This window comes from Schistocerca cancellata, chromosome 9 (genome assembly GCF_023864275.1).
Source record: "Schistocerca cancellata isolate TAMUIC-IGC-003103 chromosome 9, iqSchCanc2.1, whole genome shotgun sequence".
NCBI classification, from domain to species: Eukaryota; Metazoa; Arthropoda; class Insecta; order Orthoptera; family Acrididae; genus Schistocerca; species Schistocerca cancellata.
In genome coordinates, this window is record NC_064634.1 from 68,385,879 (window position 1) to 68,403,604 (window position 17,726).

The following is a 17,726-nucleotide window of genomic DNA, read 5'->3' on the forward strand; positions in this document are numbered from 1 at the left end:
CTTCACCAGAAAGCCCCCCCCCCCCCCACCCCTCCACCCGTATCCTTCTTCCTTCCTTCACCTTACTCCAGGTTGCTGCTTTAATTCAATCTAACAGTTACATTCCAGTCCAAGCCACCAGAGATAGCAGTCATATGTGCATGGGGTGTGCTTGCTTGTGTGAATGTGTGTTGTGTTTTCTTTTCTGAAGAAGGCTTTGGCTGAAAGCTCAGTCTTTTTGTTGTGCCTGTCTGTAACTCAAAGAGTAATCTTTTCAGTGAGTAGCAATCTATCCTGTTTCCTAATATTGTTGAACTCCCCCATATAACATAGATTTATAAACAAGACCGAGAATGTTGCAAGGTTTCGAATGTACATGGATGCAATGTAAATTAGGAAACCAACGAGATTTGTAATAGAGATATGATGAATGGAGATACGAAAGGTGAGAATATCTGTTGAGGCAATATTTTTTTTCTTTAAAAAAAAGCTGCTCACTATTTACCTCTGTTTCCTTCGCCAAACCAGTTGCCAACAACTGTTACAACACCAGGCCAACCTGTTGTTTGCACAATACCACCTAGCACCTGGAAGTAAAGCACATGCAATTTACTCAAAATACTCCATGTAGCGAAATAAACTTATACAACAATCAGTAGAAAGACATATTAGATATTGAAATTGGGAAGAACAGATATTTGACTAAAGGGAACTGGTTCTTGAACATCACAATATACTAACAGTGTTGAAGCCTTTTAGATCTTTTTTATCAACATGTTTTGTTCTTGGTTTTAGACTTAAGAATCTGTAGTAATGAACTGTATGATGCTTTATCTGACCATGATGGTCAAATGTTAACACTAAGAATACCGACCAGTTGGGTACAGACCACAGAAGAAAAATATCATATCACAGAATCATAAGCATTGACTCAATATGGTGTTTTGTGAGAAACTACAGGAAGAAAGCTTTGAAAAATTTATACATCAAACAGATTAGATGGAAAAGTTAACCTTTTATTAAACATGTTTCACAGCACTTTGCAACTTGTTTACCTCTGAAACAAATAAAGGTGACAATTGAACAGAAACCACAATGAAAGATGGATTACACATGTGATTAAGTCTCTTGACTTGGAAGAGAGGGCTGTACCTCATACAGAGGACATACTGTAGTCAAAAATTTGAAACTTCATTACCAACAGTACTGTAAACTCCTTCAGTCTGTTACTAAAAGGACAGACACCTGGACTACGATTTAAGTTGACTTGAACAATAAGGCAAAACAATTTGGAACACTGTAAAAAATTATCCAAATGAAATTAAGCACCTAGAAAATAGCTCTGGGAGAAATGGTGATGCTTTGGAATCAATGGCCATCAAATTCAATGGCTACTTCCCCACAGTGGCAGAAAATTTTGTACCCATCAAGATTAGATTTATTTATGGCATTTTTGTAATTAATAAATGTCCCAGGGCATATATCCTAACAGATTTAAAGATGCTGTAGTAAAAGCCATCTATAAAACTGAAGACAAAGACAAGCAACACCCTTAATTACAGACCTATTTTCCTTCCATTATTTTCAAACAATATTGAGAAAATGTCTTACGACAGACCACTGGCTTATTTAAGTGAGATGAATGTGTTAACTGCCTGGCAATTTATTTTTCATAAAAGATCATCCACAGAAAAAGCAAAAATGATCTCAGAAATACACTGAGGTGACAAAAGTCATGGCATAGCAATAAGCACATATACGAATAGTGGTAGTATCGCATACATGAGGTATAAAAGGGCAGTATGTTGAAGAACATTTCATTTGTACTCAGGTGATACATTTAAAAAGGTTTCCAACATGACTAAGGCTGCATGACAGGAATGGTAGTTGGAGCTAGACACATGGGGCATTCCAATTCAGATATTGTTATGGAATTCAATATTCAGAGATCCACAGTGTCAAGAATGTGCCAAGAATACCAAAATGCTGGCATCACCTCTCACAACGGACAATGCAGTGGCCAAAGCTTTCACTTTGCAACTGAGAGTAGATGCATTTGTGTAGAGTTGTCAGTGCTAACAGACAAGCAACACTGCATGTAATAACCACAGAAATCAATGTAGAACTTATGTTCCCAAACAACAATGGAATGTTTATGGATGCCTAAGGTCCAGGTCACTTGGACGCAATTGTTTGTGATTGGTTTGAAGAGCACTGTGGATAGTTTGAGCGAATGATTTTTTGATGAATGATTTGGCACCCAGATTGCCCAACATGAACCCCATCATACAATTATGGAGCATAATCTAGAGGTCAGTTCTCGCACAAAATCCTACAGTGGCAACACTTTTGCTATTATGAATGACTACAAAGGCAGCATGGCTCAATATTTCTGCAGGGGCTTCCAAGGACTCATTGAGTCCATGCTATGCTGAGTTGCTGAACTACATCAGGCAAAAATTTTGTGACATTACCAAGCCTTTGTGTGGGTCACAAAATTCAATTTAGAAACTGAAGTGTTATGGCAATAATGGTAATCATTTTACACGGATGGATTCTTACCTTCATAACAGCAAACAGGGTACCTCATTAACAGACTGTCTCAGACATGAAACCATCCAGTGACTTTAACGAATGGTTCAAAAACTAATATTTGCTGAAGACGAGCATTCTAATGAGGGGTTGAAACAGCATTATCAGTCACACCTCAGTTGATAACTGAAAAGGCCTACAACTTGTTTACAGCTAACAGTTGAAGTCTTAATTTCATGAAGGCTCAAATTATGCCACTTCAGACAAACATTAACAACTTGTTAGCACCAGAAGAAGACATTATTATAATTCACTAAATCAGTGTCAAATTCCATGGAACCCAGCTGGATAATAAGTTAAAAGATAGTGAAAACATAGATAAACTAATCGAGAAGCTCAGTTCAGCATGTTCTGTTCTCAGAAACATCTCTCTGAAGACAGCAGCATTTGCTTATTTTCATAATGGGTGTGTCAAAAAGAGTGTTGGATTTTGAAAGCACATTATTTTTATTTATTGTTATTGGAAAGATTGTTTCCGCATATTTTGTCATGAGTGTTCATTGAGGTATGTTTTGATACTGTGCTTTTGTTTTCCAGGTCTGTGTTTGTGGAGTATTGGCATGGAAACATACAGTATTGAACAGTGAGTGTAGGTTGTGAAAACTCACTAGAAGAATGGCAAAAGTTTTGTGCAAAATGTTCAGAAACTCTGTACTATTTTTGGACACAACAATGCAACAAATGAATCCACTGTCCATATGTCCATCAAGAAATCTGTGTGTGTGTGTGGGGGGGGGGGGGGGGGGGGGGGAAGACAGTTTAACAGTATGTGCAAAAAGCCCTGAACACCCTCAAAGTGGCCAGAATGAGGCAAATGACGTTGCTGTCCGTTACTCTGTTACTGTGAGTCGAGGAAAATCATGTCACCTGCATGCTCAAGAAGTGTGCATGTGTCCCGCAACAATGCACAGAATCTTAATGAAAAATTTGTGCTTGCAAGTGTACAAAGCTTAGTTAAGGGGAGCTGGAACGATCCATCTCCTTCAAGTTAATTTTAACAAATAGAAGGAACCTTTTTTCTAAAACCATTAAATATATTGCTCTGAAATTTGGACTACATGTTCAGTGAATATTTCTCTACAAAGTTATAATGTCATGTTAAGAAATATTAATTGGTTTTTGTTTTATAATTTTTTTTAAACAAATGTTTATTTTTTTCTCTAAAATTTTGCTCTTTTTCTTCTATAACTCTTGAATTATACAATATTCTTTTACAATTTGTTATAAAAATGAAGGAAAAGAAGTAAACAATATTGTGTATAAATTTAATTGATATACTGTAGGCAGTTTTTGAGAAAAGTTCCTCAAAGATGAAAATTTTAAAGTTACGGGAAATGGTTTATAAAGTTTTTTAATACATTCCTGCCCCATATGATGGATTATCAGCATCCTATTCTTTTTCTTTTTCAGTGTTAGTTTCCTTTTCACTGGTCTTTTCTTCCCTTTTGCTGCATGTTGTAGGCTTTTGTCTCTTCTTCCTGCACCTCTTAGTCTTTCTTCATCAATTAGGCACATTTTGGAAATGGTGTTGTGTCGTCCTGGTTGGACACCTAAATGTTTCAGCACATCACATTTGATAATGTTTCCTTCACTGTATGTTGCCACTGCATCATACACTCCAAAATGCAATGTTTTTTTCTGTACAAACACTCTTTTGGGAATCCTAATCTAAATTAAATTATTTACACTTTAATTTGGATTTTGTGTTTTCCCATGTAAACACTTTTCCAATAAACTTGGCTGTGATAAATCTCTGAATATGGGCTCAATTACATCAATTACAGCATTTGGCAAACTGTTTTTATGGACATATTCCTTTCCTGGTTGGTACTTACACCACGAGTCGTCACCTTGGGGCACAGTGCATGTTGTGGGTGCTCATTTGTTGATGCAGTATAAAAATAATGCCCATACTACTCTCCTCATGTGCTCAATGCTTCTTGTATTTTGCCTAATTGCACACCCATAATACCTCTGCAATCTATCAGTTGCTTCATCTGTCAATCTCCCCTTCCTCCAAGGGTCTTACCATCACTAAGCTTCTGGGATCCTAATGTCTGCATTAGTTTGCGCAAATGAGGCCCCATGCGCTTCTGCACATGTCCAATGCACTCATGTTTTTTAATGTGAATTTCACTGCCATAAGGTTTGAGTTCCTCTACAGCTTTATATCCCTTAGAATCACCATCTCCTAGATAGTTAGTGTATCATACATCATACAACTCCTGTGATCTGGAAAAAAATTGCTTTCACTCCCTCTACTTCCATCGCTCCACTCGTGCCGTGAAAATTTGCTTCATAACTTTCACTATGTTCGTCCTTGGTATTGCCCTTACATCTACAATGTTTTGAGAGAACAGCAACATCAATTGCTTTGCAACTGTCTCCCACAGGTAGCTGTCACAACTCCATTTACAGATTTATGACCTCTACATTGCCATGATCCATCTAAAGCAACAGTTAAATCTCTACAATTCCCATTATCTGTCACAGCTTCTTCAACTGCTTTCTTCATTGTTGCTTGAGCAATATATTCAGCAGAAGATCCCACCATTCATTATAAAATCCAAACTTGGTTGGTGTTTGGCAAGTTCATAATGCCACATAACATTGTCCCTGCAGCACCGCCCTCGCCAATGCAACGCAAGCCATACACTAGCAGGTAATTTCCAAGAATGATTGCCTATTGAAGTAGCTGGGTCCAAACGACACATATCGAATGTGCAATTGTAAATTGATCATGCAACTTCGGTGGTGGGCGTTGTGACCAATTATTGGTGATCATCATTTTTGTCTGTTTCCCGTTGTTCCTGTAGTTGCTCAAATTACATATCTCCACAAATTATTTGTGAGTTGCTAGGGAAACCCAGATGATTTATGTTGTTAGTGAGTGGGATGTCTGGTGTTCTTGATGTTTCTTCAGTGGATTCTCTCACAGGGAAAAATCTAATTCCATGATTATCCAGCATAGAAAATTGTTTGACTTTTTGCCGCAAATATGGAATACTACCAGACGAGGGAAGAAGGGACTGTGTAGACTGTGGTGGTGCGAAGTGTGTAAAACTTCATAAGAATGGTTTCGATGCTGAAATACCATTACAATTTCATTGTGGACAGTGCGGAAAATGAACAAGTATCAGGAAGAATACATGGTTCAACTCTTCCAAATTATCCATCCTGACCATTGTAATGGACTTTAATATGACGACAACACTGATGACTAGTAAGGTAAGTTGTCTCTTTTGCAATTTTTGTAATGCTCTTCTTTTGTCATTGCTGTAGTGACCACCATAAACATACTCAAAATGCCCGCCATCAGGTTTGAATGATCGATTTACGATCGCACGTTTGGTATGAATTGTTTGGACCCAGCGACTTCGATAGGCAATCATTCTTGGAAATTACCCACTAGCCTAATATTTATATCATACATCTTCTTTCCACTATTACCAGTATGAGGAACCTGTTAGAATTAGAAAACGAAACTTCTACAATACATTTGTTACACTTCAATAACATTTGAATGTTATGTGTGAAGTTATTTTCAATTCCAGTCCTCTTTCTTTGCAAACTTGGCATAATACGTTATGTTTCAAAATATTAGAGAAACAGGAAATGTTAATTATTTCATTCATAACATTACTGTCACTTTCATAGTTTTCAAATTTTTCTTTGCTGTCACAAAGTTTCTTGCTGGAAGAAGTTCTATCACATTCATTTGGAGTAGTCGGTGAGGCAGTCTGAGCAGCGTCTCCCTTCGAAACAACAAAAGATTTATTCTTCTACTCATTTTGCCTTTTCTTAAACACTCGATTGCTGAAACGGGGCATATTGATATCCACAAACCAAATACGTAAAACAGGTATGTGCAAAATCTACATCTACATCTACATACATACTCCGCAATCCACCATACGGTGTGTGGCGGAGGGAACCTCGTACCACAACTAGAATCTTCTCTCCCTGTTCCACTCCCAAACAGAACGAGGAAAAAATGACTGCCTATATGCCTCTGTACGAGCCCTAATCTCTCTTATCTTATCTTTGTGGTCTTTCCGCGAAATATAAGTTGGCAGCAGTAAAATTGTACTGCAGTCAGCCTCAAATGCTGGTTCTCTAAATCTCCTCAGTAGTGATTCACGAAAAGAATGCCTCATTTCCTCTAGAGATTCCGACCAGAGTTCCTGAAGCATTTCCGTAACACTCGCATGATGATCAAACCTACCAGTAACAGATCTAGCAGCCTGCCTCTGAATTGCTTCTATGTCCTCCCTCAATCCGACATGATAGGGATCCCAAACGCTCAAGCAGTACTCAAGAAGAGGTCGTATTAGTGTTTTATAAGCGGTCTCCTTTACAGATGAACCACATCTTCCCCTAAATTCTACCAATGAACTGAAGACGACTATCCGCCTTCCCCACAACTGCCATTACATGCTTGTCCCACTTCATATCGCTGTGCAATGTTACGCCCAAATATTTAATCGACATGACTGTGTCAAGCGCTACACTACTAATGGAGTATTCAAACATTACAGGATTATTTTTCCTATTCATCTGCATTAATTTACATCTATCTGTATTTAGAGTAAGCTACCATTCATCAAATACGCAAAATTGAACAGCTAAACAACACAAAGCGTACTCCACAAGTCAACACACATGTTATAGCATTTGTATTTACCGATATAAACAGTCACTTGTCACAGAGATAAAGCCACACAATGTTGGAAAACAAAACACTGTCTAATTCTGCAAAGATACCCTGCTTGCAGCCAGTGAGCGGCGCCCTCAGAGGTGACACACCAAGTCGTTACAACTGTTTACGTGGCGCGTCAACTTTGCAGCGATAAAAAACACACTTAGAATTTACTTAGAAGGGTGAAACTTGATTTGTTTTATTCAGAAAACTCCAAATAATTTTATAATGAAAAAAAACATCAATTTTGTAATTTTTATTGTTCCAGCTCCCCTTAACACAGGAACCAATGGATCATGGAAAAAAACAATACTTGTGCAATGGATCCTGGAAAAGGAATGAGAGACCATGGTTTCACAAAGTGAATCACTTTCCAAGATCAATTCCATTTAAACAGCTTTGTGAACAAGCATAGTTGCCAAATGTGGGGATCAGAGTACCCAAGAGTAATCATGAAAAATACATGCATCCTCAGTGAATTACAGTTTGGAGTGGGATTTGGAGTGTTGGCTTAATCCATCATTACTTTTTTGAAGATGAACAAGGAAGGGCTGTCACACTAAATGGAGTTCACTTTTTATTGCACGATGCACACTGTTTTCCTTTGGCCCCATTTGGATCAAATGTAGATCGAGAATTTTAATTCCAACAAGACGGCACAATCTGCCACACTTCAGGGGACACAATCCCTCCATTGCATGAAAATTTCCTTGACAGACTAATCTTGTTATGATGAGATCAAATCTATCCACCTCAGTCTTGTGACCTGACCTATTGGGGATACACTAAATCATGAGTTTACCAGAACAAACCCCTTAATCCGTTGGAACTCAAACAAGAAATTTAACATATTCATGACGAAGTTGATGGGGAAAAGTGTGAGTGGGTGATGGTTAATTTCATGGACCAAGTAATCACTTGTAGTGTGTGTGTGTGTGTGTGTGTGTGTGTGTGTGTGTGTGTGAGAGAGAGAGAGAGAGAGAGAGAGGGGGGGGGGGGGGTTAGGGAGTCGTATACCAGACACTATGTTTCACGTTTAAACCACAACACCTCCTGAAGAGAATTGTGTGCTTTGTTGGCTTCTTTCAAATAAATGCATTCAATTTATAGGAGCTTCAAATCCAGTCTTCAGTTTGAGACACCCTTCATTTTCATTTCCCTTTTTATTGAATTATCTTGTGCTACAGTGCAACTAAAGTTCTACTTTTTCTGAAATTATGTCTTCATCTAATCATATATTGCCACATCAGCAAAACAATCCACATCGCTTTTGTCATTATATAATCTTGCATAATTTACAATATCACTATACTGACTTGTCCTACAGCACAATACACACAGTACACCTCTTTCATTTCAAATGATTAGTGGACCAATAAAGTACAGTTACACTCCAAGGGAATAAAGTGTTTATTCAGCAGAAGCAGCAGTGAGTATATTTTGTGATGGAAATCCACACATACATTTAAATTCACAGTTTGCAAACCACTGAATTGCATGGCCGAAGACTCCTAACATCATATCACTTGTTACAGTTTCTTCCAGTTCTAATTACGTATGGAGCATGGAGAAAATGACTACTTAAATACCTATGCACATGCTATAATTAGGCTAATGCTGACTTTGTGATCTCTATGGGAGTGATACGAAAGAAGCTAAAATACAGGGATGCTACAAATGATTCATTTATTTTCAGAGTTCTATATTTTCCAAAGTATTACATGCACAGATTTGATTGATGCATGAATAGAACTGTAAACTCACCAAATATGCATTGTGCTCACCAGTTGGCGTTACGAGTGCAGCACTCTGACAAAATGGTAACAAAGATGTTTATCTACTACAGCAGTGCAGGAAGTATTCACAAAGAATTACAAAGAACTACTGTATAAGCAGAGGATTGTGTGTTGGTATCTAGACAAAGCTGCATGGGCTGCTTTTCTTCTGAGGACCCTGTGACAGGTACCTCTTACCTCGATACAATGAACTTGTGATTATTTCCACAACTGACTTCTGATTCCAAAAATCAGCTTCTAACAAGATGGGACACCCCCTCATTGGAGCAATGATGTTTGATTCTATGAAAACGATGAACTTCTGTGTTGCTCTATTTGGCATAGTGACCCCCACCACCCCTCCCTCAGGTCACCTGACTCAATGCTTTGTGACTTTTTCCTATCTTTGGGAGTACATTATGGATCACATTTATGTACTCCCACTACCAACAAAAGTGGATTGGTTCAGAGAACACACAAATGCTGCTGCGATGACCACTGACATGATGTTCTAAATAAGGTGTGGAATGAGCCTTAGTATCTCTTGGAAGTGTGTCATGTGACAAGATGTTTGTAGAGTTTTTGGTTCAATTCATGAATCAAACATATTTGTACATGTAATATTTTGGAAAATATTGAACTCTGAAAACAATTAATAATTTCTAATAGCTCTGAATATTTCTAGATTCTTCGCTTTACACTGGTTATTGAAACTCTGTATGCAAGCTTTCAAGGGATAGCTGGCATCAAGTGTTTACAAATTAAAGTTTTGCATCATTTCCATGAGACTCCCCAGAGCCAAGCAAACCTATGATCACTCATGTTGCCTTTGTTTGAGTATGTTTTAACGTCATGTAGATGTAGAGAAAAAGAAATTAAATTGAGTTTCTGTACAAGTCTCCTGTTCTGTGTGGTTTGAGTCCACACACTTGAACAATATTTCATTATTGGAGGCACAAGTGTTTTATGAACAGTTTCATTTGTAGACTGAGTACCATACCAAATGCGGGATAATGATATATACAAAGAAGGGAGGTAAAAATGTTAACAGGTGTTTTTATTCATGGGGGAGCATCACAGAAATGTTGTAGAATTGGAAAACAGATGTAAATTATCCTCCAAAAGCCTGTTTACAATTCCCAGAACCAGTGTTAAGTGAGTCTAGAGAGATTCTTGTGCCTTCTACATATTGCTCTCCACAGAGGCATTTAGGCCGTCATTGATCCCCTGCTGCACACATTGGAATGAGAAGAAACCATAATGTGTGGTACTCTGCTAAGTATCTACTGCCATGCACTTCACTGTGGTTTGCAGAATATGTATGTAGACACAGAACTATGACTACACTGTCAGAATACATGACACAAAAATAATTTTCTTGTAAACTTTGCCTCCATGTCTAATACTCAGAGTGGAGTTGTGTACTCCGGAGCAAAGGTATTCAACTAGCTTTCATTTAATATAAAGCAGGAAACTGGAAATCACAACAAAAATTAATTAAAAATACATCTTAATATGAATTTTTACTACAAGTTATCTGAATTTTTAGATTCAACGCTAAAATATTCTGTTAGTTACACGGCAAGTAGAAGTGTATGCTGTAGAACTTCTTGTTTAGTAGAAATGTACTGTAAACTGAGCTCTTTACTTATGGATGTAGATAACTATGATTGTAATCAAGAAAAGCTATCAATAGATCAACAGCAGTCACTTAGTATAAATGAGGCAGCAGCTTTTTTCCACAGCTGCAGCTTCATTCCAAAAATACTGTACACAGATTAAGTTTTTATAATTTACCTGTCTGTTGTTAATATATCTTTAATTGTTCCCCCTCACCCACCCCCTCCCCATGAACTGTACACCTAGCTGTGGTGGGGTGGCATGCATGCCTCCATGATAGAGATAGCTGTACCATAGCTGCAACCACAACAAACGGGTATCTGTTGAGAGACCAGACAAACATGTGGTTCCTGAAAGGGGGCAGCAGTATTTTCAGTAGTTACATGGGCAACAGTCTGGATGATTAACTGATCTGGCTTTTAACATGGTCTTGCTATGCTGGTACTGCAAATGACTGAAAGCAAGGTGAAACTACAGCCAACATTTTTTCTCCAAGGGAATGGAGCTGTATTGTATGCTTAAATTAGGTAAAATATTCTGCAGGTACAATAGTCCCCCACTGGTATCTCCAGCCAGGCACTATTCTAGGGATTTTGTCATCCAGAAAAACTGAAGAAAATTTAAAAAGGGGATTGGATAGGTTGACGTTAGATATAGTAGCAATTTGTGAAGTTCAATGGCATGATAAACAGTACTCCTGGTCAGGTGAGTATAGGGTTATAAATACAACACCAAATAGGGGTGATACAGGAGTAGGTCTAATAATGAATAAGAAAATATAAATGCAGGTAAATACTATGAACAGCAGAGTGAATGCATTATCGTAGCCAAGGTAGACACGAAGCCAACATCCACCACATTAGACAAGTTTATGAGCCAGCTAGCTCCACAGATGAAGAGATTGAAAGAATGTATGATGAGACAAAAGAAATTATTTAGATAATTAAGGGAGAGAGAGGTTTAATTGTGATGAGGGACTAGAATTCGGTAGTAGGAAGAGAGGGAAACCTAGTAGGTGAATACGGACTGGACGAAAGGAATGAAAGAGGAAGCAGAATTTTGCATAGAGCATAATTTACTCACTGCTCATTTCATTGATTGGTGACTCCATGGAGTGCTGTGTGCACAATGTCCATATATGTTAAATTAAAAGGAACGTCAGCGTTGGCCGTAATATTGATGTTTTATTGATAGTATAATCGATTTTAGATCACATGGTGATCATCTTGGTTACTGATAACTTGATACCAGTGTCTGAGTTTAATTTGTACAGCACTGAAGATGATCACTATGTGATCAAAAATCGATTATACTATCAATAAATCATCAATATTACGACCAACGCTGACCTTCCTTTTAATTTAACTGCTCATTTCGTCTAAGAATCCTGAAAGAATGAAATTTTCAGATTCATTCTACAATGGAAAGAAATGACTTCAGAACCAAATTTTAAACTGCAAGACATTTCCAGGGGCAGGTGTCTACTCTGACCACATTTTTTGTTATGAGCTGTATATTAAATCTGAAGAAACTGCAGAAAGGTAATAAATTAAGATGATGGGACCTAGATAAGTTGAAAGAATAAGTGGTGGTTGTGAATTTCAGAGGGAACATTACACGAAGATTGACTACAAAAGGGGAAAGGAACATAGTACAAGACAAATGGCTATGTTTAAGAGATGAAATAGTGAAGGAAGCAGAGGACCGAATAGGTAAAAAGACAAGACCTAGTAGAAATCCTTTGCTATCACAGGCAATATTGAATTTAATTGATGAAGGAGGAAATATAAAAGTGCAGCAAATGAAGCAGGAAAAGGAAACGAAAATATCTAAAAAAAAAAAAAAAAAAAATGAGACTGACAGGAAATACAAAATGGCTTTGCAGGAATTGGTACAGAACAAAGTAAGGATACAGAAGCATATATAACTATGGGAAGGATAGATACCACATACAGGGAAATTAAACAGATGTCTGGAGAAAAGAAAAGCAGCCATATGATTATCAAAGGCTCAGATGGAAAACCGGTACTAAGCAGAGAACGGAAACCGGAAAGGAGTATATAAAGAGGGCTATGCAAGGGAAATGAGCTTGAAGGCAATATTATAGAAAGGGAAGAGGATGTTGATGTAGATGAAATAAGATATATGACACGGTGAGAAGAATTTGACAGAGCACCGAATGGCTTATGTCAAAACTAGGCTCCTGAAGTAGATGGCATTCCCTCAAAACTAATGATATCCTTGGGACTGTTCGACCTGGTGTGCAAGATATATGAGACAGGTGAAATACCCTCAGACTTCAAGAAGAATATAGTAATTAAAATTCCAAAGAAAGCAGGTGCTGATAGGAGTGAATATTACTGAGCTTTCAGTTCAATAAATAACTAACGTTACTAACATTAATTATGTACAAAGGAATGAGAATACTGATAGAAGCCGACCTCAGAGCGACCAGTTTGAATTCCAGAGAAATGTGGGAACATGTGAGAGTACATGGATTCTATGACTTATCTTAAGTGACAGGTTAAGGACATACAAGTCTTCATTTACAGCTTTTATAAATTTGGAGAATATGAGTAAATGTCAATCGGATAAAACTCTTTGAAATTCTGAAGGTAGGTAGGGTAAAATACAAGGAGCAGGAGGTTACATACAACTTCTGCAGAAATCAGATTTCAGTTATGAGTCAAGGAGTGTGAAAGGGAAGCAGGGATAAAGAAAGGGGTCATAGCAGAATTGTACCTATTGCTGATTTTTATTCAGTCTGTAAATGGAGCAAGAATGTCTGAGAGTGAAATTGTAGTTCTGTCTCAGACAGCAAAGGACTTTGAAGAACAGCTGAACGGAATGGACAATGTCTTGAAAGGATGGTACAAGGTGAACATTAACGTAAGTACACCAACGGTACTATAATGAACTCTGATTAAATCAGGCAGTGCCAACGGAATTAGATTAGAAAATGAGACATTAAAAGTAATAGATGAGTTTTTCTACTTGGGCAGCGAAACAACTAATGCATGTAGACTGGCAACAGCCAGAAAAGTGTCTCTGAAGGAGAGAAATTTGTTAACATCAAATACAGATTTAAGTTTTAGGTCTTTTAAGGAGTTCTTTGTCTGGAGTGTAGCCATTTATGGAAGTGTGGTCAATAAACAGTTTGGACAAGAAGAGAAGCTTTTGAAATGTAGTGCTACAGAAGAATGTTGAAGGTTAGATAGCCAGATTGCATAACCAATGAGCTTAGCACATTTCATCTTTTCTCACATTTTGCTTGCTGTCTCAATCATTAATTCCTCTCTGTGTAAATTTCAGACATCACAAACTGACTGAACTCTCCCAAACAGCACTGATTCTGTATATCATCATTCTTTCTGTCTGTCTGTCTGTGATGATGCATAAAGATAGTTGCATGATTAAGGAAATTCCAGCAAGAAAGATACCAATTGTGAGACTTTGATATTTAATTATGAACATACATGCATGCGTGTGCATGCAGACATGCACAAGTGCACACACACACACACACACACACACACACACACACATCCTCTACTTCACTTACAACATAGGTTATATACTGAACAGTGAAGATACTATGGCATACTGTACCTGCATAAGAATAAAATACCACATGGCATGGATGTTACACGTCCTTGCCAGTCCAAATAAGTAGCAGAATACACCAGAGAAAATCATCCCAAGTGATAGGAAGTACCTTAAGTTTACTCGCTCTGCTATAATTCCACTGCAAATGGGAAGTAAAACTGTAAACTTGTACCCATTGGTTAGTGCTTCAACTACTACATGCACATCTTCATTAATTCTGTACTCACCTCACAAACATTCCAGCACTGTAAGCAAACAAAAATGCAGAGTCCAGTGTGCCAAACAATGTGGAATAGTCATCTCCATCTAAAAATATTATATAAAGAAGGGAAGATAAGAATAAGCAGAACACCTCAAGCACTCATAACAAAGAAATGATAATTTAAATATCAATGCCTTCTTTTACTAAGTTAAATATGATACATATGTTGGTTTTGTATATAGAAAGCTACTATCTATTTTAATGCAAAGACTGCCAGCATTTTTAACTTTGGAATTTTCAGTTAATATTCTGTTATACTTTTAAAAAAAGAGAACTAAGACTAAATGCTACATTAAGAGAAAGATTATTTATCGAACTGTTAATCTAGTGTCTTACTAATATAATTTCTTGGTTAAACTTATATATTGGAACCCCCCGCTCCCTTGAAACCTTGGTTGTGGGAACAGACTGATCTGTAGTGCAGCCTGAGGTCTAGGTTAGGTTGGAAGGTCACAAAATGTGAAGGCATAAAATCTGGTTGTGGTAACAAACTGATTAGTAGTGGACCCTAATAGTTACATCCATCACATAGTGAACAATGCAAAAGATGGGGGTGGGGGGATGGTTTCCAATAAGTAACTTTTAACAATTTCTTCATTATTGTGCGAAAATTATTGAATAAATCTGCAGTAGGCCTACACCAAAAATTGTAAGGTGTACTAACAAGAAGAAAATCACAGAACTGAAAGATTTAATATTAAATATTACTATTTATGTTAATTTTAATAGAACTAACTGCTAATGTATCAAAAGCTACAACTGAAATTTACCTCAGACCATACATCTTAGTCACATATGCCATGCAAAGTATCTGAACTGAGGAAAACTGGCTTTTTCTATGTGTAATAATTGTAATATTTGAAACACTAGACACAGGTAATGACTTAGTCTCCATTAAAATAGTGAACAGATAAATTTGGCAAAATTTCTTTGCTGTTTAAAAGCTGCATGTTCATTTGAGTAACTAGCAATGTACATTAGATAACAAACATGTAAGGAACTGTAAATGAAACATCACCTACAGTATACACAGTTAGAGGGCAATCTATATCAACAAGTAGTGTTTATGAGAGAGGTAACAATTTTTTTTTTTTACAAATAAATTCTTACCAAATGGAGCCCAGTCGCACCATGTTGAAACATTCGCATCATCATCAGCACCAGGAGTCAGTCCACTGCAGTTCTGATGAAACACGTTTTTCACCACACTTAATGGCTTTCGTGACATATGATAAAACGTGTATGACATGTAGGTCAGTAACAGAACACTGACTTTATATCTGAATGGGGACAAAAATGAATACAACACTTAGAAGATAAAGAGGCGATTTAACCTTACTTACAAATAGGCAAAACTGTTTCATTAGCCCAAGCGCCCGTTTAGGACAAACAACTAGAACAAAAATATACAACAAATAAAGTTTAAAACGTACACATACTGTTTGTACTCACAGTAAAGCTCGTCTTGGTCCAGCTTCAATACTGCAACAGTCCGACACTTTTTGTACGGCGATTATGCCGAGCGGAACGTCCGTGTAGCGCGACATATTCTTAGACGTTTTTCGCCGCCTCCTGGTGAATACCTCACAGAAAACTGGGAGAGTCTTTGCTTCCTGCAGGTGTTCTGCCCTGGTCCCAGTTGTCACTCCATTTCTCACAGTAGTTGTGAGAGTTTCTCCAGATTTTCCGAAGTTGGGTGGTGCAGCTGACCCACTGCTGTGAAGAAATCAGCAAATTAGAAGGCTACAGAATCGTCACATTCATTTTTCACTTACGATAACTTTATCTACTTTGCGATACCGCCCTAATTGGCGAGGTACGAGGTTATGGGAGCTCCAACACACTAGCAGCAAGAACGCTCAAAAACCGTAATTGGCAACCAGAGGGGCTAATATTAAACTTCCGCCCATTTCACACTTAAAACAAGCCCGATTTTTGACGTTGTCAGGTCGCAGCCTCAATTTCTTCACCGGACAGTGTGCAATGTTTACACGCACCTTCTGTCATCCGATGACACAAAGCGTGGGACTTCACAAAGACAGTCGCACTCTGATACACATCCCCCCTCCCCGCGAAACGGCTTGCTTTGCGTAGGCTACTTTTGGAGGCCACGGTAGCGCTGACGAGAGCTATGACTACATCCCGCTATGACGAATTAAACGTGACAAAGGTACACAGAGAGAATGAAGATTCGTGCTTCGCCGTCACGACATGGTATACCGAATGTTGAGGTACATCGATTTCCGCAACCTTGTGCCTAAAAATGAACACGTTTGGCTTCGAAATAGGTATGACAACTGGAAAACAATAAATACATCTCAGTGGATGCAAGAAAGGATACAAAGAGAGTAACAAAATATGTTTATTTTTTTCCATAAAGCTCTTGACAGCTGACGTTCTCGTTGATTTCCATCACCACGAGAGCTCCAAGACTGTCAACGCGCGGTTGACAACTGTGATGAATGTTATAGCGGTGTCAGGAAGCAGCGTCTGGCCCACCAAAACGGTGATGACGTCAATGGCGAAGATAATAAGTAAACTTTCGATTTTTATACAAGGCATTTTATCAATCAGTTAAAAAACTTTAGTAAGCGCGCTAGATATTAGGATGAATTTCTTCTTTCACCAACGGCAACGATTCGTTTCTGTGAAAAATTCCAAGACGTCCTCGGTTTGGAGTCTGTCTATCTGCAAACCACTGTGAAGCGCATGGCAGAGGGTACTTCTCATTGTGGCATGTATTAGAGTTTCTAGCCGTTCCACTCGTCAATGGAGCGTGGGCAGAATGACTGAATATCTCTGTGTGCGCTGTAATTAATTTAAGAGAAAGCTGGTTGAAACATGAAATTGATAGCAATGAGTTTTTTTGGGGAAAATTTAATTATATATCGAAAGGATAGGCAAATGGGAAATGTAAGTGGTGTATTTGTTGCAGTAGACAGTAAACTCAGATCCACTGAGATAGAAATTGAAGTTGCATATGAGACTGTTTGGGCAAGACTCAGTATTAGGGGTGGATATGAAATGATAATTGGATCCTTCTGTCACTCACCAGGTTCGTCTTCTGAAGTAACCGAAAACTTTAGAGAAAACCTCAATTTACTTGTACTTAAGTTTCCCAATCACAATGGAATCATCAGTGGAGACTTTATCATCCGAAAATCAATTGGGAAAATTACAGTTTTGTTAGTGG

General features: G+C 37.9%; 1 protein-coding gene across 8 annotated transcripts in view; it reads right to left on the bottom strand.

Moving 5' to 3' along the window:
* The window catches only part of LOC126100176 (glucose-6-phosphate exchanger SLC37A2), a 357,318-nt gene that overhangs the window by 48,313 nt on the left and 291,279 nt on the right, over nucleotides 1–17,726 (bottom strand). For 4 of the 8 annotated variants that reach the window (XM_049910732.1, XM_049910729.1, XM_049910734.1 and 1 more), the window contains exons 2-6: nucleotides 15,986–16,249; nucleotides 15,644–15,813; nucleotides 14,499–14,577; nucleotides 14,275–14,410; nucleotides 485–566 (exon numbers count right to left, since the gene is read on the bottom strand). In XM_049910732.1, coding sequence (XP_049766689.1) covers nucleotides 485–566; nucleotides 14,275–14,410; nucleotides 14,499–14,577; nucleotides 15,644–15,813; nucleotides 15,986–16,249 — 731 coding nt within the window. Of the gene's footprint in view, nucleotides 1–484; nucleotides 567–14,274; nucleotides 14,411–14,498; nucleotides 14,578–15,643; nucleotides 15,814–15,985; nucleotides 16,250–16,530; nucleotides 16,686–17,726 lie in introns of those variants that run through there. The other 4 variants (XM_049910736.1, XM_049910731.1, XM_049910733.1 and 1 more) reach the window with 3 other exon arrangements.